This window comes from Ammodytes marinus (assembly GCF_949987685.1).
Source record: "Ammodytes marinus genome assembly, chromosome: 1".
NCBI classification, from domain to species: Eukaryota; Metazoa; Chordata; class Actinopteri; order Uranoscopiformes; family Ammodytidae; genus Ammodytes; species Ammodytes marinus.
Genome location: NC_137230.1, coordinates 18,554,981 through 18,581,302, shown reverse-complemented (window position 1 = coordinate 18,581,302; position 26,322 = coordinate 18,554,981). Strand labels below are relative to the sequence as shown.

The 26,322-nt window shown below is 40.2% G+C and overlaps 1 protein-coding gene across 1 annotated transcript in view; it reads right to left on the bottom strand.

The window, feature by feature from the left end:
* galnt18b (UDP-N-acetyl-alpha-D-galactosamine:polypeptide N-acetylgalactosaminyltransferase 18b) overlaps positions 1-26,322 on the bottom strand; it is a 65,983-nt gene that overhangs the window by 17,515 nt on the left and 22,146 nt on the right. Inside the window, exons 2-6 of the mRNA XM_080037263.1 lie at positions 22,422-22,617; positions 19,904-20,070; positions 12,667-12,850; positions 11,542-11,739; positions 11,200-11,314 (exon numbers count right to left, since the gene is read on the bottom strand). Coding sequence (XP_079893389.1) covers positions 11,200-11,314; positions 11,542-11,739; positions 12,667-12,850; positions 19,904-20,070; positions 22,422-22,617 — 860 coding nt within the window. The remainder of the gene's footprint in view (positions 1-11,199; positions 11,315-11,541; positions 11,740-12,666; positions 12,851-19,903; positions 20,071-22,421; positions 22,618-26,322) is intronic.

The window sequence follows — 26,322 nt, the reverse complement described above, 5'->3', positions numbered from 1 at the left end:
GCAGCGTAGAACCATTCTCTGCTGCTTAATGCGCTTACACATTTCACACTAATATTACTATGCTTGATTTTAATGTAGCGATTATGATTGTCAATAATAGTTTAGTCACGGTAATTAAATGCCCGGAAGGGGGAAGTTTGGGATTTCTCTATGTTTAAACTATGACAAAGGGCTAAAAGTGATACTGCAGTGTCGTAATCAAGACCACCTAAACCAACCATGTTGTCTTCTGTATTTGTTGTTGGTGTATTGTGTTTATGTCTTTGATTTTTTTTTTTTGTAAAATAAAAGTTGAAAAAAAAAGCTGAAAAAAAAAGACCGCCTAACCCAAGCCCATTAACAAGAGTCATCACTGCAAGCTGGAGGTGGGGATGTCATGGGTGAAGGTGCATTTCCATGATAAACATCATGCACCCTAATTCAAGCTGGCAGACATTTAAATGACACTATGTAACCATATGATGAAAGCACAGCCTCTTCTCCAGCAGGATGAAATGAGGAAATAAAACCCAGTCAGCAAATTTTGGATTAGAGACAAGATGTAAAATACAATATATTAAATCTACAGATATTCAGATAATTATTTCATCAGGGCTAAGACATTACAGACATGTCTCGCAAACTGGAGTCTAAAAGTCCAAAACCTCCTTTATTAATTTATAATGAGACATGAGGCAAAGATGTAAGCATCCTTTCTCTGAAAATGTGGTGACACCATGTCATCGATAACTGTCAAACTAGGAAAGCAATGAAACAGCAAAAGAAACATACTCCTACAGGCTGCTGACAACAAGAGAATAACCTCTGTAACTTCTTGCAACATATACCCCTGTGATTTACTATGCTGCTTTATATATTTTATACATTTCATACTTGTCTGTGTATCTGAAGCTATCTGCTTTCATCTACCTGCACCACCTCTCCTGCCCGCCCCCACTGGAAACCTTGGCTTTAAAAAAACAACGCTTAATATTTCCCACGGCAACCATTTCACGTTGTTGTGATACCAAAACCCCTCACATCAAAGCGTAGTCTCACTTTTTAAGGTAGAGCTGAGCCTCCTCTTTTGCTGCCCAGAGCACAGAGTTAAGGCAGTGCAGACAGGAGTTTTTCTTAATGCATGTGTGTCAGCTCGCACTGAAAAAGGGGAGTACATTCCCATCCTCATGATAAAGGATATATCTCCACCACTGCTCTTCAGAAAAAAATACATAGGCCTGCACCCATTTTGTCTAGCTTTGTTCTTCTTGTTGTAGCCGTTTTTCTTTGTGCATATCCTTCCCTTTGTTCTCAGCACTGTGTCTGAGTACATCCTATTAAGAGCCACCGGGGATTGCAGACAAATTCCCTTGTATGCCTCAACAAACGGCCAAAAAAGCTGACAGTGACACTGAACCTGAAAAATGCTTCAGCAAGAGAGTCTCCATACCTAATTTCCTGTTCTTTTTACCTATACTGTTGGACTCCAGGCAAACAATATGATATATGGTATATCTTATTAATGATGACATTGATGAGAAAAGTGTGTAGACGTCTTCAGGTTTGATTAGACTAGCGAGGACCCTGGGTGAGTGTCCCTCGCAATGACTAATGTCATTAATTAAACCAGAGATGAACAGTCATTCAAATGCAAAGCAACTATTACAATCCACTCACTCACTGACACAACATGTTCCCCAACTGAGAAATCAGAGAACTTCTTTTTATCATTATTGTTTTCTTCTTCAAATGTTATGTGTAAAGAAGTTTTGAAGACCTGACTTTGGGTTTGGTATATTCTAAAATGAATTTTTGACTATTTTACAGGCCAATCGGTTGATTGAGAATTTTTTTTCGCATGGGTAAAATATTTGATTGTTACAGCCTATTTAGAAATGCTTGTCCATTCTTCTGTACATCACTTTAGTCCCGCTGAAAATATCTTGAAAATTAATAACTTTGCCTTTAATATCCCCATGACCTTGTGTCCCCAAATAACATAGTGACTGGAGAGTTTTTGAATAATTGTTTCAATGCTGTGAACACTGAAAAACCCATTTCATCCATCTCTGTTGTGTTTGTGTAGAGGCAGAAGTCTCCAAGACAGATATCTTAACACCTAGACCAATTAAACTGAAGCCACTTGCATGGCTCAATACCTCTAGGAGCAAGTGAGAAAATATGTTTTTCTTATTTTTGTAATTGGGTCAACTAACCTGCTAAATCCTTAAAATTCCAAATGCTGACTGCTAAATTGACATGGGAAATTAAGCCAGTTCTACTTGCCTATCCACAATACTTCTTATACTTTACCCGACCGACACTGGACTCCAAACGTTGCCCTTGGACATAAATGGCTAATGAAGAAAAAAATGCATATAAATGTAATTTATAGCAGAAGGAGCAGTGGTAATCCATGGAGACAGCTATGTGAAGAGTGGTAGCCTTGCATTGTTTATGTACCACATACAGTAATTATCACATCCTGTCTTACTAAGGGCATGGGAGATTTCTATGAGGCTAGAGATGTTAGGGAGTTTCCTGATTGGATGTTTGTGTTATCTAATTATCCAGGGACTGTTAATGTTGCATGGTCTGACTAGCCTCATTCTTGTTGTCTCCTTATTTTCACATCATATCTTTAGAAAATCTTAGTCTTGCTGCATTACTTTATAAAGGCATAGGAAACCGCTGGCCATGTATAAAGCCTTTGTAATGGTGAAGAAAATGAAATTGAGCATACTTTGGAGTTTCACAAGCTTGGATTGATGTCGTTCAGAATTTAAAGTAACATCTTTTAAATAAACTATACATTATCTAAAATATTTAAATGTTTTATTCACAAGTCTGAATCCGGTCTCCACAGAAGAGTCGTTGCTGGAATCGCTGTAGACAGATTCTATCTCTGGAAGCAACACTATAAAGAATTTAATTCAGCAGGCTTAATGCCAAGTCTCTCCTGGCACATCTGTGCTGAGGAAATCCCACCAGTTGGAACCACTGGAGATGTGCTTTTTATACAGAAAAAAAACCCGAAGAGAAAGCCTGCAGTCGACGAACACAGACAAGCACAGTTTTGTTGTGTCGATTTGAAATTAAACCCGCTGAGAACAAAAATATATTTTTGGCATGGGACTTGATTTATTATTCCGAAACAGTTTCCTTCCTCCTTACAATTGTAATCATCAGCCACAAACTATAGTGTGAATCTGAGAAAAGATAAACACTCAAACCTGTTATCATAAATCATAACAAATTTCTTCTAATAGAAAAACACCATTTTAGGGTGAAACACACAATCATCAAGCAAGTCTCCATCTGTCTACACAATAACCGTTATTAGCACTTGATGCATAACACCAAGAGATACAATAGGCCTATATACACTCAACAAAAATATAAACGCAACACTTTTGTTTTTGCTCCCATTTTTCATGAGATGGACTTAAAGATCTAAAATTAATTCCAGATACACAATATTACCATCTCTCAAACATTGTTCACAAATCTGTCTAAATGTGTGATAGTCAGCACTTCTGCTTTGCTGAGATAATCCATCCCACCTCACAGGTGTGGCACATCAAGATGCTGATCTGACATCATGATTAGTGCACAGGTGTGCCTTAGACTGTCCACAATAAAAGGCCACCCTGAAATGTGCAGTTTTGTCTCACAGCAAAATGCCACAAGCATTGAGGGAGCGTGCAATTGGCATGCTGACAGCAGGAATGTCAACCAGATCTGTTGCTCGTGCATTGAATGTTCATTTCTCCACCATAAGCCGTCTCCAAAGGCGTTTCAGAGAATATGGCAGTACATCCAACCGGCCTCACAACCGCAGACCACGTGTAACCACACCAGCCCAGGACCTCCACATCCAGCAGGTTCACCTCCAAAATTGTCTGAGACCAGCCACTGAGACAGCTGCTGAAACAATTGGTTTGCATAACCAAACAATTTCTGCACAAACTGTCAGAAACCGTCTCAGGGAAGCTCAACTGCATGCTTGTTGTCCTCATTGGGGTCTTGACCTGACTCCAGCTCGTCGCCGTAACAGACTTGAGTGGGCAAATGCTCACATTCGATGGCGTCTGGCACGTTGGAGAGGTGTTCTCTTCACGGATGAATCTCGGTTTACATTGTTCAGGGCAGATGGCAGACAGCGTGTGTGGCGTCGTGTGGGTGAGCGCTTTGCTGATGTCAATGTTGTGGATCGAGTGGCCCATGGTGGTGGTGGGGTTATGGTATGGGCAGGCATCTGTTATGGACGAAGAACACAGGTGCATTTTATTGATGGCATTTTGAATGCACAGAGATACCGTGATGAGATCCTGAGGCCCATTGTTGTGCCATACATCCATGAACATCACCTCACGTTTCAGCAAGATAATGCACGGCCCCATGTTGCAAGGATCTGCACACAATTCTTGGAAGCTGAAAATGTCCCAGTTCTTGCATGGCCAGCATACTCACCGGACATGTCACCCATTGGGCATGTTTGGGATGTGCTTGACCGGCGTATAGGACAGCGTGCACCACTTCTCACTAATATCCAGCAACTTTGCACAGCCATTGAAGAGGAGTGGACCAACATTCCACAGGCCACAATTGACAATCTGATAAACTCTATGCGAAGAAGATGTGTTGCACTGCATGAGGCAAATGGTGGTCACACCAGATACTGACTGGTTCTGAGTCCCCAGACCCCCAATAAAGCAAACAAATTCACATTTCAGAGTGGCCTTTTATTGTGGACAGTCTAAGGCACACCTGTGCACTAATCATGATGTCAGATCAGCATCTTGATGTGGCACACCTGTGAGGTGGGATGGATTATCTCAGCAAAGCAGAAGTGCTCACTATCACACATTTAGACAGATTTGTGAACAATGTTTGAGAGAAATGGTAATATTGTGTATCTGGAATGAATTTTAGATCTTTAAGTCCATCTCATGAAAAATGGGAGCAAAAACAAAAGTGTTGCGTTTATATTTTTGTTGAGTGTAGATATCTTTTTTTTAATAGGAATCGAAGCCCATGAAACATTTACAAAAAACATTAATTTTGTTCATGATAACTGTTACGCGCTCCCACCTTTCTCCTCCTCCCTCCTCTTGCCCCCTTCATTCTCTCTCTCTCTCAGGTGTTCTGGGGCCTGATTGGGGCCAGGTGCTTCCAATCCTGTGGAGTTTAAAGGCGTGGCCGGGGCGGCTGGCTCGGTCTCTCTCCCTGCCTGACTGGAGGACGGTGTGCGGCTGACCTGCTGCGGCTGCCGGTTGTCGCCTTAGTTTTGGTTGGCTTACTTATGGGGGGCTGCTAGGTTGTGTTCTGTTTGTTTATCGTAGTTTAGAGGGGCCGGGGTTATAGTTTAGCTGGAGGAAGACCTGGGCAATATTGCAGACCAACTGTGCTGCCCCAGGCTTCCTCCCGTTTTCCTTTTTATTTGCAGCCGCCTGTGTTGAGTTGTGTTGTGGGATTATTTTTAATAAATCACGTTACTACTTTGATTGTTTTGTTTCATCTGGTTTATTTGCATGTTTACTGGCCGGCCAACAAGCCTGGGGCCCGGCCGTAACAATAACAAAATAATCGAATTTGCAAAACATTTTCATCAGGGCTGTCAAATTAACGCGTTCATTTCGATTAATTAATCACAGAAAAACTAACGCGATTTAAAAAATTAACGCAGATTAATCGCACTTTTATAGTGCCCTTTAACCCGGTGCAAAAGGGGTGAGACAATAGCGCAGCTGTACCTGTAGTTTGCGGACACGGCCCGCATGGGATTAATGAGTAAAGAAAGAAGCATAGAGAGGGTTCGTTTTATGGGAAGCGTCGGGCAGATAAGCATGAAGGTAGGAAGTTATTTTATGTTATTCTCCGCAGTGTTTGTGCATTATTGATTTAGTGGGCGCCTAATTAACAATGTAGGTTAAAAACTCTCAGTATCTCTCAATCTTCCGTCTCACTTTTGTTCGCTAGCTGCCTCGTCTCCCCCATAAACGGACCCCACCACCCCACCCCCTGTCACTCTTCCTAGCATATGCAGCCTGCCTTTTTTCCTCTTGTGTGTGTGTGTGTGTGTGTGTGTGTGTGTGTGTGTCAATATTTTTGGCTATGAGTAGGACGATGGTAAATGAGTCGGCGTAAGGCGTAGGCTAAGCGAACCTGTGGCAGTGCAGCGCTGTCTGTTGTGGGAGATAGACAGTCTTCATTTAGCCTGCTTGTTTTTTTGTGGTTTTAAGTAGGAAATTCGGCGAAGTTCCTAATTTTATTTAATGTAGAAAGCTGGCTGAGGGGAGGGGACAGAAGTTACGAGAGAGAGAGAGAGAGAGAGAGGGAGAGAGAGAGAGAGAGAGAGAGAGAGAGACAGTAAATATAACTTTATGAAGAGTAGAATGAAACCACGGATCACAGCTCAGGAAGAAATGGAAAAAGAAAATAATGAATATTGCACAAAGCCACCAAAATCTGATCCAGCATGCAGCAGGTTGGCCTTCTACTAGATCTGTCAAATTTGATGCATCCTCTCTGTGTGGGGATCTATGTTTCGGCTTAAGTATTCACTCGGTGCTATCTCCCATCCAGAGGGTGTCTTGAAAAACTCATCCACTCTGTTGCAGCCATGATGTGTTCACAGTCTCACAAAATATCACACCCCCTTCGGCCCATGGCAACAATGCTGTAAAGGAAACCACAAGCCCTCTTTGCTGCTTCCTTCGCTGGATGAGCTTTGCAGTTGGTCAAGCCAGCTTTTCCCCGTGCCTGTAAAAATGGCTGAGCTCCCACTATCAGCTCCATCTGCTGCCCCTTCAGTAAATCAATCCACTCAAGAGTGATGTTCTTATGCCTATGGGGTATCATTTTGTCTGGTTTTAAACAAAGTTAGAGAAAAAGAAAAGGAACTTACCTAGTAAAATATAATACAGCACTTTGAGAACTTTATTTTACTTCAAATAAACCGTAGTGTCCATTTAATGTAGTACTGTAGTTAACTATTATGCTTTTTTGATACAGAAATCACAGCAACCTTGGTATGTTCATAATCAAAGACACGTTAATAGTGTATTACAAAAGCAGCACAGAATAAGAAAAATGGGTACAAACATAATTTGGATAAAATAAAGGCTAGTTTGGTTTTAAAATGTTAATATGTGCGTTCGGCATCGTATTTTCCTGCAGATAATATAATCTTTTTTTTTTTTTACAATCAATTTTAAAACCAATTAGCTAGAATGAATTGAAGCTCAGAGTTATTGGAATTGACTTGAAGAAAATATAATTTAATTTCATTGTTTTTTTTATTGGGCGACACACCTATTCACCCCTGTCATACACAAGACTTCCTCATTGATTGTCCTGTGGGCTTGAGATTACTCAGTGGGATCAAATAGATTTTGCAGCAGCTCTTTGGGGTTCATAAAACTCAATCAGTGCTGATCTATATTTAGTTTTTTTGGTACATCCTTTTGGTATTCATCCTTTGTGATTACAGAGAATCTTTTGTACCTTTCAAATGATAGAAATGCATTTCTTCATGGTTACCATTTATGCTGAATAAATGAGGTTATGTCTTCTGTAAAAGTTTCATTCACTGGAAATGTGTGTTACAAATAAAGTTAAAATAAACAAGATACTGTAATGAGGAATTTAAGGCTCAAGTTTAATGAACCTGTTTCAAAAAGCACTGCAGCGGACATAAGTCATTTGTTAAGGGCAACAGATCAAGTATTACTTTTAGTTTGTGGATGAATGCTTTTTCTTTTAATTGGCAATTTATTTCATTGTATTTTTAAAATGGTTAAAAAGGATAACTGCATAGTCCTTAATGTTTCATTGGTCTGAGTCGTATTTGTCCTTTGTGCTATCTGTACATTTCACATTGCTGTTTAAAATGCTAATACAGATAATTTGACACGTTGTTTGTACTGATAACAAATTACATGCCCAACATTTGGGCGATATCTAGTGTGTAAATCATTGTTTTGACAGTAATGTTTTTTATTGCCCTTTCCATAAATACTGTGCACAATGCCCGCCTCATAATTATTTGTCATAGCCCTCAATGATCCTCATTTCTCAACACAACCTTCTTGGCACCGATTGAGAGTGTGCTGTCTACTCTGGTCTTTGTGATGCATTGTTTCAGGCTGGTGCCCAGCATTCACAGGTGTTTTGGGAAATCATGTGTATTTTAATTCTGTTTCAGTCTTTTGTCCAAATCCACTGTGTTCTACCGTCCGGTCTGATTTGAAGGTTCACCTCGCAAAAACAATATTTTATGTTGCGGCACATACATAACCAATCCAAAAAAACAACACATCGGGACTTGAAGCTTAAGAGGACAGCTGTGACTCTAGTGTTGTGGCTCTGCATTGTGTTTTATAGTAGACAAGGATCACCCTTCCCAGGTTTATCTTTCAGCAATTTATTGCGAGATGCCACAGATGGCCTCAGCATAACTTTACCTCAATCACAAGGTCTCTTCAGAAAGACAAGGAAGCTGACTAGAGACTCCCAAAATATGAGAAAAAAAAGAACCCTCTCTTTTCCTTCTGTCATAAGTGGAAAAGCCACACACCCCCATTACCAACCTAACTGAGCACTACCTACACCTGTGATAAGCACAGCCCACAGAATGTTTCAGATAGAGAGGAGATTCTGCAATGCCACTGCAAGAAATATAAAGTTTTTTTTTCGGACACTATACCATGAAAACAGTTTCTAGTAGAAACCCAATTTACCATATTGAACCTGAAAATGCCAAATGTATGTGACCTTTAAAATATGGGATGGGAAAACCACCATATGGGAATAATAGGAAAAATAACACTAGCACATAGAATTTCACTGGGATTTGTAATGCCCTTTTCATAATTTAGCAACAACACACACCCACACCCACACCCAAACCCACACCCACAGACACAGACACAAAGTAATGTTTTATGACACAAACACATGAAATAAATGAAATGTTTGTTGTAATTTGGCCGAATAAAAATGACACATTTTGGACACAATGATAAAAATATTCAGCTCCCACTTTGTGACCGAATGTGAAAAGAGAGCAGCGGTTAATTTCGCCATCACACTGCCCAGGACATCCCTTTAAGCCTCAGCCAAAGCCTGTGGCTGATGGCCTGGTTCGAGTGTGTCTCTGTGGATATGTCAGCAGCAGCCAGTCTCTGTACTGGCAGGTGGTCTGGAGGCATGACCAATAGGCTGTAGACAGTCAGACATGCATGCATTCCCTATGCAACTGCTAATCCAGGGCCACACCATGCAGGGTCCTTCGGTGCTGTCCCCCCTTTGTTTCAAAAACATTACTGAACTCCAAACAATGTTAACCTCCAAGCAAGGGCGAGTTCCTTCAGTCTAATATAACCAAGAAAGTAAACAACATGGAGTCAAAACTAAGACACGGAGCAATGGACCTAAATAATGCATTAAACTGTTTATACAAAAGGGCTAGGACCCCAGTATGTAATGTACGTGATAAAATCATTAATGCGTCTGGATGTAAATCAACCAGTGAGGCTATTATCATCAGGCCTAGGACTTCTAAGAGCATGTCATTTCTGGAGGAAAATTACTCGCGGGGCTAATCTCCCTCCTTTTACTGATGATTGCATCTGTGTCATTAGCGAGGATGGATATTTCCACAATTCGATGTAAACTCGTCTCCGTTTCCTTCTCACAGAGCAATCTAGATGGAGTGAGGCCGAGGAAGAGTTGTCCCTTGCTTCTCGCTGTTATTGAACCGGCTGATAGCTGCATTAATGAGTCTGTTCAGTGGATGTGTGCTATCATTACCTATCCCTATGGATGGTTTGTTCTTTACTCTGGCCCGTCTGCTTTTGGCTCTGTCTGCTGAACTGAACGCGCACCAACCGATATTTGGTCCAAGTCAGAGCTGGTGATGGTCTACAAATGAAGTATAGCACTGTGAGAGCAATTTAACACAACTGTGGACATGGTTACTCTTCAAACTTTACGCTAACAGTAAAAAACGACCTTGAGTCCTGCAGCCTGGGGATGAAGGTGGTTGTTGTTTAGACCTCAGAACTAATTAGTGGTGTTTATTTACTCTAGGTAGAATGACACAAGAGAGAGTGTGTCACAGTGTGCTCTGTACACTAAATGAGCTGTCACAGTGTTTACATGTTCCTGCCAAGGCAAGTTAGCACTGTCATCACATGAGCTACCCTGTTTAAAACCGTTTTAAAGGATCAGGTTGGTGATATCCTATATTTTTTCCAAAACCAACAATAAATTAATCCTAAAGTGTTGCCTGTGTGTGCCTCTTTATTCTACAATTAAAATGGTTCACATGGTATTTATTGCATATGCTGATTAAAGGATTTATTGACTATTGACATTAGAATTATACTTTTTTTTTAGGTCAACAAGTAAAATTCAAACACATTTATCTGAAGGATAAGACAAGAGGCAGAGCTTTCACAGAGTACTCACACCTTTATGTTAGAAAACTAAATTTACAGAAACAAATGATTAAACAGTAACACCAATACATGAATGTGAAACAATTGAGATTGTACATACCTGCAGAACCTTGGGTTACTTTCTGGCCCTGGCCTACTGTAATTCACTGTCAAACCCACCACCCACCATCTTGCTGTAGTTAATACTCACTACTAGAGCATCAAATGCGAATAAATCCAAAAAGAAAGTAGTCCCAAACCAATGTAGTATGTACTGCTGATTGAGCACCGTTTTGCTAACTATATATTTTTTAAAGTTTCAAAGTACTGCTGATGAAGATCGTGCAATCTAATCAAAGGCTTCAGAACAGCTGCTGAACAGAGTCCTTGAGAAATGCAGAATACCATCAGCCTTAAAGTCATAATGTAGCTCTGAGGATAAATCCCATTCAACCCATGTAGTAGATTGTCAAGAGCACAATTTTGACAGTTTTCAAAACTGTGAAAAAAGGATAATCTAATGACCAAATATCTAACTTTCATATTTCATTAACTAATTGGCATTTTACCTCTACACCCCTTTAAAAAAATGCACTGACCACATTACTCCAGTCATTGTAATGTTTTGAACTACTAGGCGTTCAATGACATTGCTCCCAATCACCATTAAGTGTCATGATCATAGCTAATTTTCCACACATTACCTGGATGAACAATGGCCCATTGCCGTATACACACAGGGGGGGGGGGGGGGGGGGGAGACATTATTACTCACCCTGATGGCCAGCTCCACATTCTCTCCCCCGTACACCTCCATCCCCTCGTCCAGCAAACCAATCTCCTCAAAGTACAGCCTATCCACCACGAAGCAGCCAATCAGGGCCGGGCTCCTGGGGGATTTAAGATAAAGATCAGTTTTGGTTCCTCTGCACTGGTAATGTAAGCCATGGCACAGTTGCTATAGTGACAGCAAAGACAAAAAGAGAAATCTGACCTTGCAGCACATATAATTTGTTCAGAAATACTGCATGTAGAATTTACATTTGTTTACCTGATGTCATATAAAAACACATCATATTATATCATTTGATTCAAGGTATTCATGGTGTTCACTCACTGGATTGGTGCACTCTTGTTGCCCTTGTGCCACCAGGACTTGGGTGGGTTGAGGTAGCGGCACCACAGCTCCCAGTCGAAGCCTTGGGCAGACAGCGGATACTCTTCAATCTCAAACGTGTCGTACTTGATGTTATCAAAGGATGGGGAGATTATTCGGGTTCTGTCTTCTTGAATTCTCTGAAGAACAGGTTCGGCCCTTCAAATATTGAAAAAGGGAAATTAAATTTTGCTGTGAACAATTGTTTTGACAGGCTTTCTCAATTACCACTGCGATCATGCAAGAGCTACTTCTTTCTAAAAAACTATTTCATTATGTCAAGATTAATTTAATCGAATATATTATTATCGCAGTGCCTTGCTTCCCATCTGATCATTTGATGGATAAAAAAAAACATCAAAACATGAAGGGATAAAATATTCATTAATTTGGTAAACACTTGACACTACCTCTACGAGATCATTTAACATTCATTTGTGCATCTTCCACTCCCCTTCTAAATAGATAGCAAACATCCAGGACAAGACCACGTGACACGTTTTCTGTCAGAAAATTAATTCAAAAGAATGCAATATAAAGAATAAAAGCAATAGTTCTATATATTGGGTAATAATAGGTATGCTTTTATTATTGAGAGTTACAATAAGATAATTTTTTATACCATATACAATACTCCAGGAGTATATTAGCTTAGCTTAGCATAAAGACTAGAAACGGGAGGAAACAGTTACCAAATCATCACGTGTTTGTCATTCATGTTTCTCGCTATGCTTTCTATTTTGTGTAATGTCTTTATTTTCTGTATGCCATTTTCTTTTCTTTTACATACATTTCAATCGATCGATCGATCAATCAATCAATCAATCAATGACTGAAGAAAGCACATGCAGTTTATATATTTTAAAGATATTTGTAAAATAAGGATTTAAAACCACATTAGCTCAATGATATCTGGTCGAGTGTGAGTATCTTTGTATAGATATTGTTCTGATCTTGTCCATAGTTTGATGTAGTTGTACATCATATGAATAGTTTCATTAGAGACAGATAATACAGCAACTTGAAATAAAAAATTCAAATATAACTTATCTCTTAACCCATACAGACTCATCGCCAGTGACTCACCAGCCAACGTTGAACTCGACGTGGGCGTCAAACAGGGCGACAACCGGGGCAGTGGCAGCCCTCCACCCGCTCACTCTGGACCGGATCAGACCCTCCTGCTTGGCATGCCGCACCACCTTAATAAATCTTGGACGGTGGCTGTTGGTCTCAGACACAAAATCCTGCAGCTTCTCCTTCAGCTCATCTACAGACAGACAGACAGACAGACAGACAGACAGTCAGACAGACAGATTAATTCTACATCAACATCTGAAGTGCTTTTTGAAGACCCTGCATGAGATAGTTGGGTAAAGTGAGAGCTGCTTGTGAGCAAACTTCCTCCCACAACACGTCGCCCTGTCCTCCTCAAGTAGGCAGTATTTCATTGGTATGAGGCCAGAAGTACTCATGCTTCACTGCTTTGATCACTGGACCAAAGAGGCAGCAGCTTGAGCCAGCACTGCAGGCCTCCATGGGGCTTACCAGTCATAACGGGATATTGCAATGTCTAGGAAGCCTCCAATGCTGTTCAAAAGGGAGGAAGTCCACTGGCTTCAATGTTTAGCTTCAAAGTTTACCTCATTTTTACCTGAGCTGTAAAATGTGCTACAATATAATCATTTTGGCAGAGTATTAAAGGTTCTACAAAACACATTTTAGGTCAAGATAAAATGATGCATCATCTGATTTACTTATCAGCTGATCGCCGTTTCTTAAAAAAAAAGGTCACGCCTGGGAGAAATGTCAACCAAAGCAAAGCTATGTATCAACTCCATACTTTTTTATCAACTGAATAAAGCTGGGGGAAAAAAAGAAGATTTCAGCACTGCTTTTTATCATCCTTTGCACAAATCACCCTTGGCAGTATTTTCACTATTTAATTTTTAACCACTGATACCTTTTTTTTTTTTTTTTTTTATAGAGTATTGCATACATCAAAACATTGTTTACAAGTTATTTCTTGTTGTTGATTACAGAAAATAAAAAACAGTACAAGTGAAACAATCAATGATCGTAACCAGCAAAACCTTAATACTCCCCTTTCTGTTTTTTTTTTACTTTTCTAGAACAATGTAACAGGGATGCATTGACAATAATAATATATCAATATATCAAAGAGAGAGAAGAGAAAAATAAAAAATAAAAATAAATAAAGAAAGAAAGACACCTTTTGAAGGGGGATAACCTAGCACCTTTTAGAGTGGGTGTATTTTTTACATCAAATAAATAAGAAAAATAGAAATAAGAAAAACGTACCATGTTTTTTCTAGACTAGAAATAATAGACATAAATAAGAACCACAGATACCTTTTGACTATAAAAGTAACAGGGAGAAGACAGAAAGCTGTGACATCATGCTGTGTTTGGATTCTTCAGAGGCAGGTTGACGTGTTTTATGAAGTCGGAAAAAGTTTGATTTTCAAAAACCAAATGAACTGGGAAAAAAGGTCTGTTAGAGAAGTAGATGATCAGATGATGTCGTTTACGGAGAAGAAGGCTGTGGTGTGGAAGTTACTGTGTTACTAAAGCAAAGTGTTCACATGATCAAGTGATCAAATGCGTAGCATTAAAGCAGCACGTTTTCTTGAAGAAGGTAGAAAGTCCCTCTGCACACTTGAAACAGTTCTCTATGAACATGCTTCAGCATCGATTTATTTGAATGTAATGTAATTTGATTTAAAAAAATAAAATAAAATTCCCTCCTACTTTGCAAACAAACAACAAACAAATACAGGCTGTTTGGTGTGGTAGTTAATTTTGGCACCTGTTCGTAATGTATCTCAGTATATCAACCAGTGCATATACAATACAACACAATCCAATTTCAATAAAATGAAGAATTTGTAATGTAAATTATTTTAGACTATTTTATTGTCATCAGCAACCCCTTTGGAGGTTGGGAGAGCAGTATTTATCTTCACCCATATGTGTGTTAATGTCAGAAGGTTCGACAGCTCTTCCAAATAATATTTTGTCAATCATTTTCTCTTCTAATTTACAGGTATGCACAACCAGTTTTGCGCACACACACGCACGCACGCACGCACGCACGCACGCACGCACGCACGCACGCACGCACGCACGCACGCACGCACGCACGCACGCACGCACGCACGCACGCACGCACGCACGCACGCACGCACGCACGCACGCACGCACGCACACACACACACACACACACACACACACACACACACACACACACACACACACACACACACACACACAAACCTCTTGGCTTTGTCCAATTACCTCAAATTGTCTAAACTGTTCCACGGGCAAGGGCTGACCTTCTGAGTCAGCAGGGAAATACATTCTAATATTGTATTAAAAGGGATCAGAGTTTTTCACTTATCACAATAGTGGATTCTGCTGATCCTTGAAACTAAAGAGAACTGCTGCTATTTCTCACCAGTCAGAACAACAATTCTGCAGCAGAATAATACTAACTCATACACACCACATGCAACACTGAATTCGATTGTACATTCATTAGCAGTGGTCGGTTTGCTATCCTTCCTAATTTACTGCAATCAGCAGGCATCCCAGGTGTAAATCTGCCCTTGACTAGATACTAGAACTTAAAACAGAGGGAGTCTGCCAGGGCCCAGAAACACTTACTTATACTTATTCAAATTTTAGCAGACGTAGTAGAAAAATATCTATTAATTCTGACTAAATAAAAGCTCCTGCAGCTACTCATGCGAGCAGCTGCTGGTGACGGCCCACCAGATTAATGTGTCTGTAATAATTTTTAACTCATCAATAATTAAGACATTGTGATGTGTGTGTATTGAAAATAAGAACGATGGTGTCTTATGCCTCATAACAAATCATAATAAAGCACAGTTTATATTACTCCAGGAATGGCTAATGGCCGACACTCATTAATCTTTCAGGACTGGTGCTGAAGCCTTGGGCTGTGGGACTTGAAGAACAAGCAAACAGGTTTCTGACACCACTACGCAGCCTAGCAGTAAATCCTGCAACATACTGTATTCATAATGCATCAAGAAAACTGGCTTTTGTCAGCAGATAAAATGTTAATGGTGAACTGCAAAATTCACCATTTGCCATTTAGCTCACCTTTATACTACCCTCAGTGTGATGTAACACCATAAAATTGCATGAAGCCTGAATATGGATGCTGCTTTTACTTAATCCACAAGAACACACTATGAAAGCTTTCTACATTTAAAACTAGGGCTGTCAAAATTAACGCGTTAACGCAGGGTGATTAATTTCTGGAATTAACACGTTAATTTTTTTAACGCAATTATACTATCTATGCAATTAACGCATGTGCAGAATGATCCACCCCGTGCATCCCACCCGCTCTGCACTACAGTCACTCTAACGTTGTGGCTGACCCAGGATCAGTAGCTGTGTGCGGCCAAACATAGCAGCACGCTAGTCTGTGTTTTAAACTGCTAACCACGGACCCATAACTACTGCTAAAGGCCACATCTGTGTCGCGGGCGGCAGTTGCTCTCGGAAGCAACAGGAGAAACATTCTGCTCCGTTCATGGGAGGAAACAAACGTCTGCAGTTTTCAGAGGTGTGTGTGATTAATACGTGACGTCAACATGACGTCGGCTTTCTGTTACAAATGAACAGTCCCATAGAACGTGGCCGCGCGACGCGTGCAAACACACACACACACACGCACTGCAATCAGGTTGTATTCAGGGATGCAAAACCATGGATTCACCAAATAAATGCTATTCTATAGCCTATCCTATATTTGCTCAAATACATAGGAATAGAGACAGCCAAATTTAAGTATGGTGTGGTAGCATATGTTTTAGTTGATTATAATTTAATTGCAGTATTTACACCATCATTTGGATTTTCAATGAATAAAAAACTACATTTAAATGTATACAGTATATTCACCTTCTGTCCTTTATCTTTCCATTCATACAACAATATACAGAGAAAATGGTAATTTTTCGGGCCTATTTCGAATGGTAGAATTAATCGTGATTAATCCACAGATTCCTGTGATTAATCTGATTAAAATTGTAATCGTTTGACAGCTCTATTTAAAACAAAACCGGTCTTCTAATCTACAACCTGTTCCTGCTTCAAAACAGTATGTTAATGTACGTCTGAATTGAGCTTCAATCTGAGCCTCGAATAGTGTTAGTTCTCTTCATGCGTGTTTGAACTAAACACCATTTATGACCATACAAGCCTTACTGTTAGCACAGCAGATGGCAAGTCGGCATTGATACGGGTATCACAGTTGCTGTGTAGTTTGCACTACACCACTTGGCAATATCTCACTACACAACTCTGCAGGTGTGAAATTCTCTGTTCAGAATATCCCATTGACACTTACTCCTCCTCCACAATTTCTGCAGTCTCGTATACAAATCCCGGGTTGTCCAGGTTTTGGAAGACTGGCAGCTCATTGTGAATACGTGTTGTTGAAGCTCCAGTACAAATGTGCACTGCTTGTATTTTATAGTTGGCCGTTTATGTTGTAAACTCAGCTTTATTGTTTTTTTTGCTGACATCATCCCAGCTTTTGCATGTCCTCCAGCTTTCATTGGCTGGACCTGCAGCGACTGCATTCGAACTGTTCTTCTCTGGATCCGTCATATGTTGACTCAATCCACTTTATGTCATTCCAGTCCCAGCGAGGCACAACAGTTCAAAGAGAGTAACGGCAAGAAGCAGTATCCTGCCAGCAACACATTGCCAACAAGGACTGGGCCCTATGGGGGGGACGTTCCTCTCTATAACCCCTACACTAGGGGTTATAGAGAGGAACGTCACATTTGTAAGGAAAATGTATTTGTGGGATGAGCAGCATGTTTAGTATGTGGTTTGCGTCCACCAAATCTTCTCTGCCAATGCCAAACAGCTTATTTCATTGTAATTTATTGGATTGGTTAATTAAAGTCTGATGACACAAGACATAATTGCAATTTAAGAAATTATTCATTAACAAACAGGGGCCTCAGTAGCATGTGGGGGCGAGCGTTGATATCTTGGAGGATAGAGTTCGGTCCCAGACTGTGGAGATGGATTGCCACTGGTTGCAGAATCTCAACTCGATATACCAGTCAATAGCAAAATAAGCAAGTTAATCATGGGCGCAACCCACATATTAAACTCTGCTGCTCATACCACAAATGCCTTTTTCCTTACAAATGTGGCACCATTTAAAAAGTGAAATAATACAGGCTTTCCAATGGTAAGATTTACTGCCAAGAAGTATTGTTACACAACAAAAAAATACTCGACCAAACATATATTTCTGCTATGTTTATAATTAAATATGAACAGGTATTTAGATATTTTGGTTTCAAAAGGAAAATATAAGTGATTTAAGGACAACTTGGGCTCTGAGAGATTATTTCTAAAAAATTTCACAATTTTATGACATTTATAGATTGCTATTAATCAATACCAACAAAATAATCATTAGTTTCGACCCTAATACCAAAGAGACTAAAGCTCTTAAAAAACATTAACCCTAAAATATCTTAATCTCCCATATGGGCACATGAAGGGCGTCATTGCCTTCACACACTCAGAGAGTCCCTGGGGATCTGTCAGAGACACCTTGGGGAAAACAGATAGACGTTTGAATAACGGCATTAAATTATCTTTGCTGTCTACAGTTAGCTAGAAACTGTGCATCACAAAATCCTTCACCCTTGCATATACAAGACTGCATTGAATTATATTTAAGTTTAAGTATGGCATCATAAGTTCTCTTGACAGCCTGTCTAATACGTGAGACGTTCTCAAAAACCCCACTCATAGACACAGAGACACGGACGAGCCTTTCTCGGGCCACAGCTTGGGACATTATCCAATTAAGGAGGAATCAGCTAGGTCAATTTGCCCTTCTCTCCCTTGATAGCAACACATTCTCCTGCATGCTAATGCGTCCTGGAGGTGAGCAGTGACACTGGCGGATGACTAATGTAAAGCTGTGGATGCCTGGAAGGGTAAGCCGCGGACGATAACCCCTTCCACAATCGCCGCAGCATCTCGGGTCAACAGGCTAATGCCATTGAGCAAAGATAAGATTCACAGTCGTGGTTATAATGATAACACCGGGCCTATCTGACGCTGAGCGACAGAGTTCTCAGGCAAACAGGGTGAAATGCCATCGGCAAAATGTCAATGCGTGACTTGGGTCCCTGATGGAGCTGAAGGCGACTGCTCCCGAGCTCTCAATTACGCGATGAAATATGGATGTTTATTGGATTTGATGTGATAATTCAATAATGTGCTGGGAGTAGTGGGAGCAAAACTTTTTGATTGATAACTTTAGATATATTCAACTTCCTGTTCAATAATGTGTCCGTGGGGAGTGATTATGTCCCAGCGTGTTGATGAAAATTTACCAAGACATACTACAGTGATCTACATTCTGTTCCAGCAGACAACACGTTTAGCATTATTGACTTAGGGACACATACTCTTCCCAATGCCAGTATTGTCCATTTGATTGCCCTGTGCCAGTCCTTGTTACAAGCAGCGCAGCACATTTAAAAGTGAATTGCCTATAAATGACCTTGGCGCAGTATCGTTACCTTTTTATAGCCTGCTCTTTGCCTTTGTAATGTCTTTCACTGGAAATTACAGGTCCATTTTTCACAGGTGACTAGTCTATTTCTTGCACTTGCATGGCAGCCTGAAGTCACCTATCAGTGATCTCACACATCAGTCGTCTCCGTAATAAGAAGGTAACAGAGCTCGACAGCTACACGTCAGCATACACCGAATACTCCCCCACACCGTTTACACTACATCCAATGCATGCAGAGGTAGGAATTAGGGTAGACAAAACAAGACACATACAAACACTTCATCACCACCCTGGATTGTTATCTGCCTCAAGGCAAATTCCCCGGCTTTGCAGCTAATTAGTGTTATTCATCTATCGGTTAAATCCAGTGAACATGGGCCCTGATTAGGAACATTGAAGGAGTCTGGAGGCAGTGAGACGAGCGGCAAATATCACAGAAACAGATTCCTACACAGACCACAGACGGTGTAATGATATGTAAACGAAAGGAATCCTTTAACACAGAGCTGCTAAAGATAATTTATGGTTTTGGAAAAGAAAAAAACTTAAAACTATAAGCTCTTCAAATGCAGAGTATTTCTCTAACAAGAGCCCAATGCACACTGTCAACAAATTCATAGATTGCTGTGACATGCTGTGCCTGGATTGGGTCGCTAAAGCACAATTGCTTAATGTGTTGTATTATAAAATGATCTTGCTTACCGTTATTGCTGTTGTCATCCACTAGGATTATCTCTTTGAGAAGATGGGAGGGCGTCCTGCTGATGGCGGAGTGAATGGACCGCAGGATGACCGACAAGGCTTCATTCACAAAAATGAACACAATGCTCACTTGAGGGAGGTTTAAAGGATAAGTGATGTTTTTGCACCTGTGGAGGACAAATAACAAACCGTTGGTGAGGCAATGTTCACACCTGTGTCTTGTCTAAAAGGATTTACAGATACATTTGACAGTGATTCCCATAACAGATTTCATTTTGCCAACATGTGCACTTGGCAGACTCTGTCAGGGCCCTATTTTCATGAATCAAAGTATAAATGTAGGCAATGGCACCAGGAATTTTACAATGAAAGTGCCACTGCAATGGTGGTAAACCTGCAATGCAGTCATAAAAGGGATCCGTTCAGGGGGAAAAATTAACTGTGTCGTGTGGTGATTTCTGACGTCACGCTTCTCTCTTTCCCTTTTAGAATATTTTTTTTGCCACCAATTGCTGACATTTTCATTGCGAATAAGGAGTCCAGCCTGGGTGCCTGTTTCCGTGAACTGCAGAGAGAGCGAGCTGTAAAACTATGATGACATAGCTGCAGGTAACGTCCCATTTGAACGTCCGCTTTGAATTAAGGGTTTTGGAAAATAAATCCTGATCAAGTTTTCTGTGTGTAATGACACAAAAGCGTTGGGAGACAACAATTCACTTAAACAGACTGTTGATTGTTAAAAAAAATGTGTTGCAATGTCCCAAAAACAATCCTCTTGACATGACCATTTAATCTAGTTGTGAAGGGTAAATTGTGCTGGGATTGTTATTTTACCTGTTTTCTTCCCTGCCAGTTAACAAAATCCCATTCTGATACCACATCATGCTTTTTTTCTAATGGCCAAAAGCCTGTATACATAACGCCCTTGCTAACACCAGGAACAGTTTTTGATGAGTGTACTGATCGGGAATTGGTTGGATGGTTTTAGGGGATTTGAGCGATGTGCAGTGGAGGTAATAGCGTTAAGATCTTTGAGCTGTGTGAACTTTTGCACCAGGATGTTGCTTCATATACTGCTGTCACCTTGGCGATTTGAACATTGAGGCTGTGCTGAAAACAGGGTCACAGACAAAGAGTGTTAAAGAGGATGGTGTGTTGACTTAGCAGGATTGCGGCGCTATTTTTCCAGCCCTTTTAAAGTGCCAACAGTGAACAGATAGCTTCACCAAGCTTTCATTTAAAAGCTGCCAATGGAAAGCGGCCTTCAGATGGACATAGTGATTTGTTGCAGATATTGGTGAAGTAAGAATCACACCTTAATCAAGCCTACTACAAACAAGAGTTTTCCTTTTCCTTCAGTCAGCAGCAGTTAATTGCACTGAAGGCTGAAGGTAGAAGTTAATTCTTCATTGGTTTTCAATTTGGGGCTCTCAGTGCTTGAGAGGCAACAATTAGTTTTTCTGCATGGTGAGTGCCTTATGACTTCCTTTTTTATTTATTCCTGAAACTTGATTGGTCCTTTGCGCTAACACACAATATTAGCTTAATTACAATTAATGGTTTGATTGAAAAAAGCAATTATTTTGATAATGAGCTAATTGTTTCATTTTATAAGCAAAAAAATGACAAACCATTTGGTTCTAGCTTCTCAAATAGGGGAATTTCAATCTTTTATGTCTTTTATTACTAACTGTAGCAGTGTTTGAGCAAACCTCAGTCTTGGGTTTGTTTTAAATACATTCATTTTAATATTCAGGCGTATGTTTATTTATTTAAATTATTTACAAAATAAATGTGCTTTCTGCAAAATTGCCTCTGTAACATCTTCTGCATGTCCCTTCTGAGGTGGCTAGCTGTGTGGGTGTGTTGCTAATGTGGAAAATATTGCAAATTACTGAGCTGAACAGGGGTTTGTCCATATTGGATTTTTTTTCAACACTGTCAGTCTGTCAGTTTGCCGGTCGATCAACTAATGTGGTCCAGTCTGAAATATCTCGACACACTGTTGATGGGTCGTCACAAAGTGTTGTTCGTATATTCAAGCAACCTGATGTTGTATCTTGATTGTTCATGTGTTGCTTTTGCTTGATGAACATCATTATATCCAAATACATATTTATATCATAAAGATATTACATAATGTTACATATTCTGTGAAAAATGCATAAACACATTACCAACTACCATGCGGAGACACAAACATATTAGCCGATACCCCAATTATTTTTCACTACAAGTTTGTTTTGAAACAGTTATGTAATACTCCACCTAATTTGTGGCAAGTGAAGTCCCACAAGAAGCAAGTAAAGAGAAAAATATTGCACAGTCAAACTACTCATTGTGCAGTTGAAACATTTGGGCACATAACCTAATCTATAATTCTGACATGTCAGAAAACAACAGAGAAAGGTATCCGCATCAAACATAGTGTACTTTATGGATTAACAGCTAGCTCATGGTGTGGGGTGATAAGTCTATATACGACAGTGTTTGAGCACTGTTCTACCTGCAGTCTTACCCATCAGGCCTCAGGTCTTGTATTGGCCTGTCTAGAGAGAGACGATCACTGAGGTAGCCGTTATATCCGTAGTACTGGAACGTCTTAAGTGCCACTCGCCGGTTGTCTGGACTGAGCTCCTGACCCCAGTGAGCGAACAGCGATGAGTCTGAGAATGATGTGTCCGCCTCAATGTCCTCTCCCCGCCCTGGAGTCTCTAGGAGGCACAGGAAGACAAATAGCATGAATATTTGTCCTCTCAATCTACCCGTGAGGCTTTGCGGTAAGGTGACATTTAAGGAACGTGGATAAATGATAGCGCTAATATAATCCCTGTGATTGATGCCGTTTTTCCGCGTGCTGCAATGTATGTTAGCAGGTGAAGGGTGGCCCCTTTAATTAAAATGCTGACTGATTGGCCGTCCTTCAACTGAAAGACAACGGGAGTTCATGCATGTGAAGGGGGAACTCTGTCCTTGGACTAAAGATTAAATCCCTACCTGTAGCTGTTGGGTTGTTCTGTGGCAAACATTGCTGTTTGACCAACGCAGAGGGGGAGAAGGTTAAACTAATTTCCCTATGGGTATTGCCGGAGTACCACACACACATTTCCTTTAATAATTTATCAAGTGGTAATGTGAGATCATTTTTGGAGCAAGTGAACCTCTCTCTGCAAGGGTTGTTCAACTGCATACAACTGCAGAATATCTCCCTTTGTGTTTAGGAGGCTGGAAACTGAAGGGTTCAAAATGAGTGCAGTCCTGACTCATTTTCAAAGCCGAGGAGCACCGTGAGCAGTGAGAACACACATTTAGTGTGACAAACAGTGTATTACTGCTCGTGGCTCTTGTTGATAGACCCAGTTCATGTCCAGACTCTATAAAACACCGGTGGCATCCGTTAAATATGCTGTGCTGCTTCCAAAAGGGTTTAATGTGTCTTAGAAGCAAAGTTCTGGGTCTACATGGGGAGCTTTACTCTCAGGCGATTGGTTTAAAAAATCCCATAAATACAAAGGAGATAAGAAATTAATTGATACCATCTCAAAGAATATACAGTAAAGTCCCAACTGCACTTGCATTATTACAATCTGTAGCGCTGAAATCTCAGTGATAACATCTTCTATAGATTTATGTTTTGCACCATAAATAAAAACATGATAACAGTGGAAAAGCATTGCCAGGTTTTTCATTTACCAGCGAGGTCCTAGCACCTGTTGGAACATACATGCAGGTATTCCATAATGTGCCAAAATATGTTTTAACTATTGCAGAACTGTATATTTTCTAAGAAGAAAAAAATATTGAATAATACACTTCATAATAATTACAATTTACCTAATTGAAAAGGACAGAATTAAATGGAATTCCATGTCATGGATAACAATGGCATATTGTTAATCAAAAGGTCCTAATCAGCAGGAAATGAAATGTAATGAAAATTGGTGCTGGTAATCTGTTGTTATATAATCATTCCATTACAAAAGGGAAAGCAGCAGTCTCCAGAAGCATAGTGAGGCTTTACAAAAATTAAAAAATATATAATTTTATTATAAAGCTACCCAGTTTCAGGTTATTGTTGACAGCCCGAGGATATCAGAAATAATTCACAACCTACAAGACATAATAAACAAGAGTAAAATGAAATGCAGGCTAGTAGCAGGGAGAGAAGAGGTATTTCTTCTTCTAATTATTATTATTTGTCATAGTAGTGTTTTCTGTCGTTTTTTATTGTCCGTTTCAAATTATCTCTCGAGTTTTATAATACCAAAAAAGATGAATGGACTGCTTCGATTAAAAAATAAATGAGCGAAGACTTAGATCCTTCTCTTAAATAGTGAGGAATGAACATACACTCAGACGCCTCAATTTAGGCCGAAAGAGGAGAGAAATGGCTTTGAGTCCTCAGTGACACAGCAAGCAAAAGGCAAGGTTATGGGTGTGTTCAGTTGCTATGTTTTTGGGGATGGTTAATATTCATGAGCAAATTGTTTTAACACACAATTGACAAACAGGCAGCCATGTACGAACAAAGACGACAATATGGAAGCAGGTGTGAAGGGATTACATTATGAAGCTAAACAAAAATAACTGCAGGAGCTTACACTCAATGTCTTGGCAAGGTGAACAAAACTATTGCACTAGTTGGAGTTTGTATCGTGTAAATGTCGTAGCACCTCTAATCAACATTTGCCTATGAAGAGGTCATGCTTATATTCACCTCAACACTGAGTCTTACAGGCAACAAAGTAAGCATTCATCATATTTTGACAGCAAGTTTCATGAAATATTGGTTTTCAGGCTTCACCACAAACTAGCTGAGGGCAAGCTAACTGGCTGTAACTTCTTATGTAACCTACAGAAATTAAAGTCGTATTGATCTTCTCATTTAACTCTATACAATAATGCAAAAAGAACCTATTCATCTAAATATGAAACTATTCCTTAACATCGGTAGCTTGTGATAAACCAATATGAAGAATAGCTAACAGTACAGTGTGAACGCTATACGAGCCTGAGGCGAAATAACTTCCACTCCTCACATTCAACACGCAGTTGTTAAGGTTTCAGTGCTGGGAAGCAGAGGCAAAGTCTCTCAGCTCGCAATATGACAACACTGTGATTAGACGAAGTTCTGAAAGTCTTTCTGAAAGCACGCATGAAGGTCAGTTCATGTCACTGCTCGCCGTGGTGATTAATGAAGCCTACAGAGACAGTCTCCTCAGCGGTGAATCCCTGAAGTCACGGCTGTACACACAATCTGTTCAGTGTTGTTGTTTCAGAGTGACACACGCAGTAGATGACCAAGAAACATGTTAGTTCAACCTTATTGTGTTTGGTTAGAATATAGCACATAGAACAAAACAATTTCACACTGTTAAATGACTTGCTTTTTCACCAGGCAGGTCATGTGATTTACACCTTGTGTTTGGAGACTGAATGGTTTCCACTTGAAAACACACATTCACTCAGCTAACCAAGCCACTAACTCAAGTAAAGCACATCAGCCAAATACCTGAGGCAAAAACTACAGATTGAGTGTGTAGACAGGTGAAGTATTCCCCAAGCTTCCAGGCAGCACTCCAGGCGTGTGTGGAGTAGAGCACTAAGTGTGCTTCCATAGCGTGCACAGCAAGGCAACTGAGTTGTAGCTGTCTGGCTGTCACAGTCACAGAGGAGAGGCAGCGGAAGAGATATGCACATACAACGTGCACACACACTCTTTGTCATTCACATAACTGCAAAAACAAAAGAAATTGTTAGAGAACAAACTCCCATAACAGAGAAGTCACTGAAAGAGAACAATGAACCCCCAGGTCCTGTATGAACTTATTTTTTGGAGGCACTGCAGCACATGTTGAATTATTAAATTTCATCCCATAAAAGACAGTTCACAGTGATGGAACTGCCCCACATTATATTTATCCAGCCCCTTCTGCTCATGGAGGAAAATGTTTAGAATTTCAAGAAACAACACATCATAGATCTCGATGCCATGAAATGTCAACTTACAGATATAGACTGATAAAACTGCTGCAGGCCTATATATCTTTTTTTAACCTGCCTCCCCATCCTCTCAACTCTATGTTTCACTGGGGAGGGAAAAGGGAAGCATTTAGCCCAATTTGGAACAGGTCTCAGGTGTAAAAACTTTAGAAAATCTTTGTTTAGGCGCTTTGGGACGTTTTCTCCATGAAAAGTACCTTGTGTTTACAGCCTACAGTCACTTTTACTTGACTGTCTAGTGCTGGTGTGCTAGTGTGTCAGGTCTATGGCAGAGCAGCACTGCCTTTGATATTGGAGGGTTTTGGTGACAGCTAGAAGAGGAAGGCATGTCTGAAGGAGCTGATGTCTGCTGATGAGGATGTTTAGAGCAGTTAGAGTAGTCTGGAGCAGCAGGTTGAGTAGTAAGCTGTAAGAGG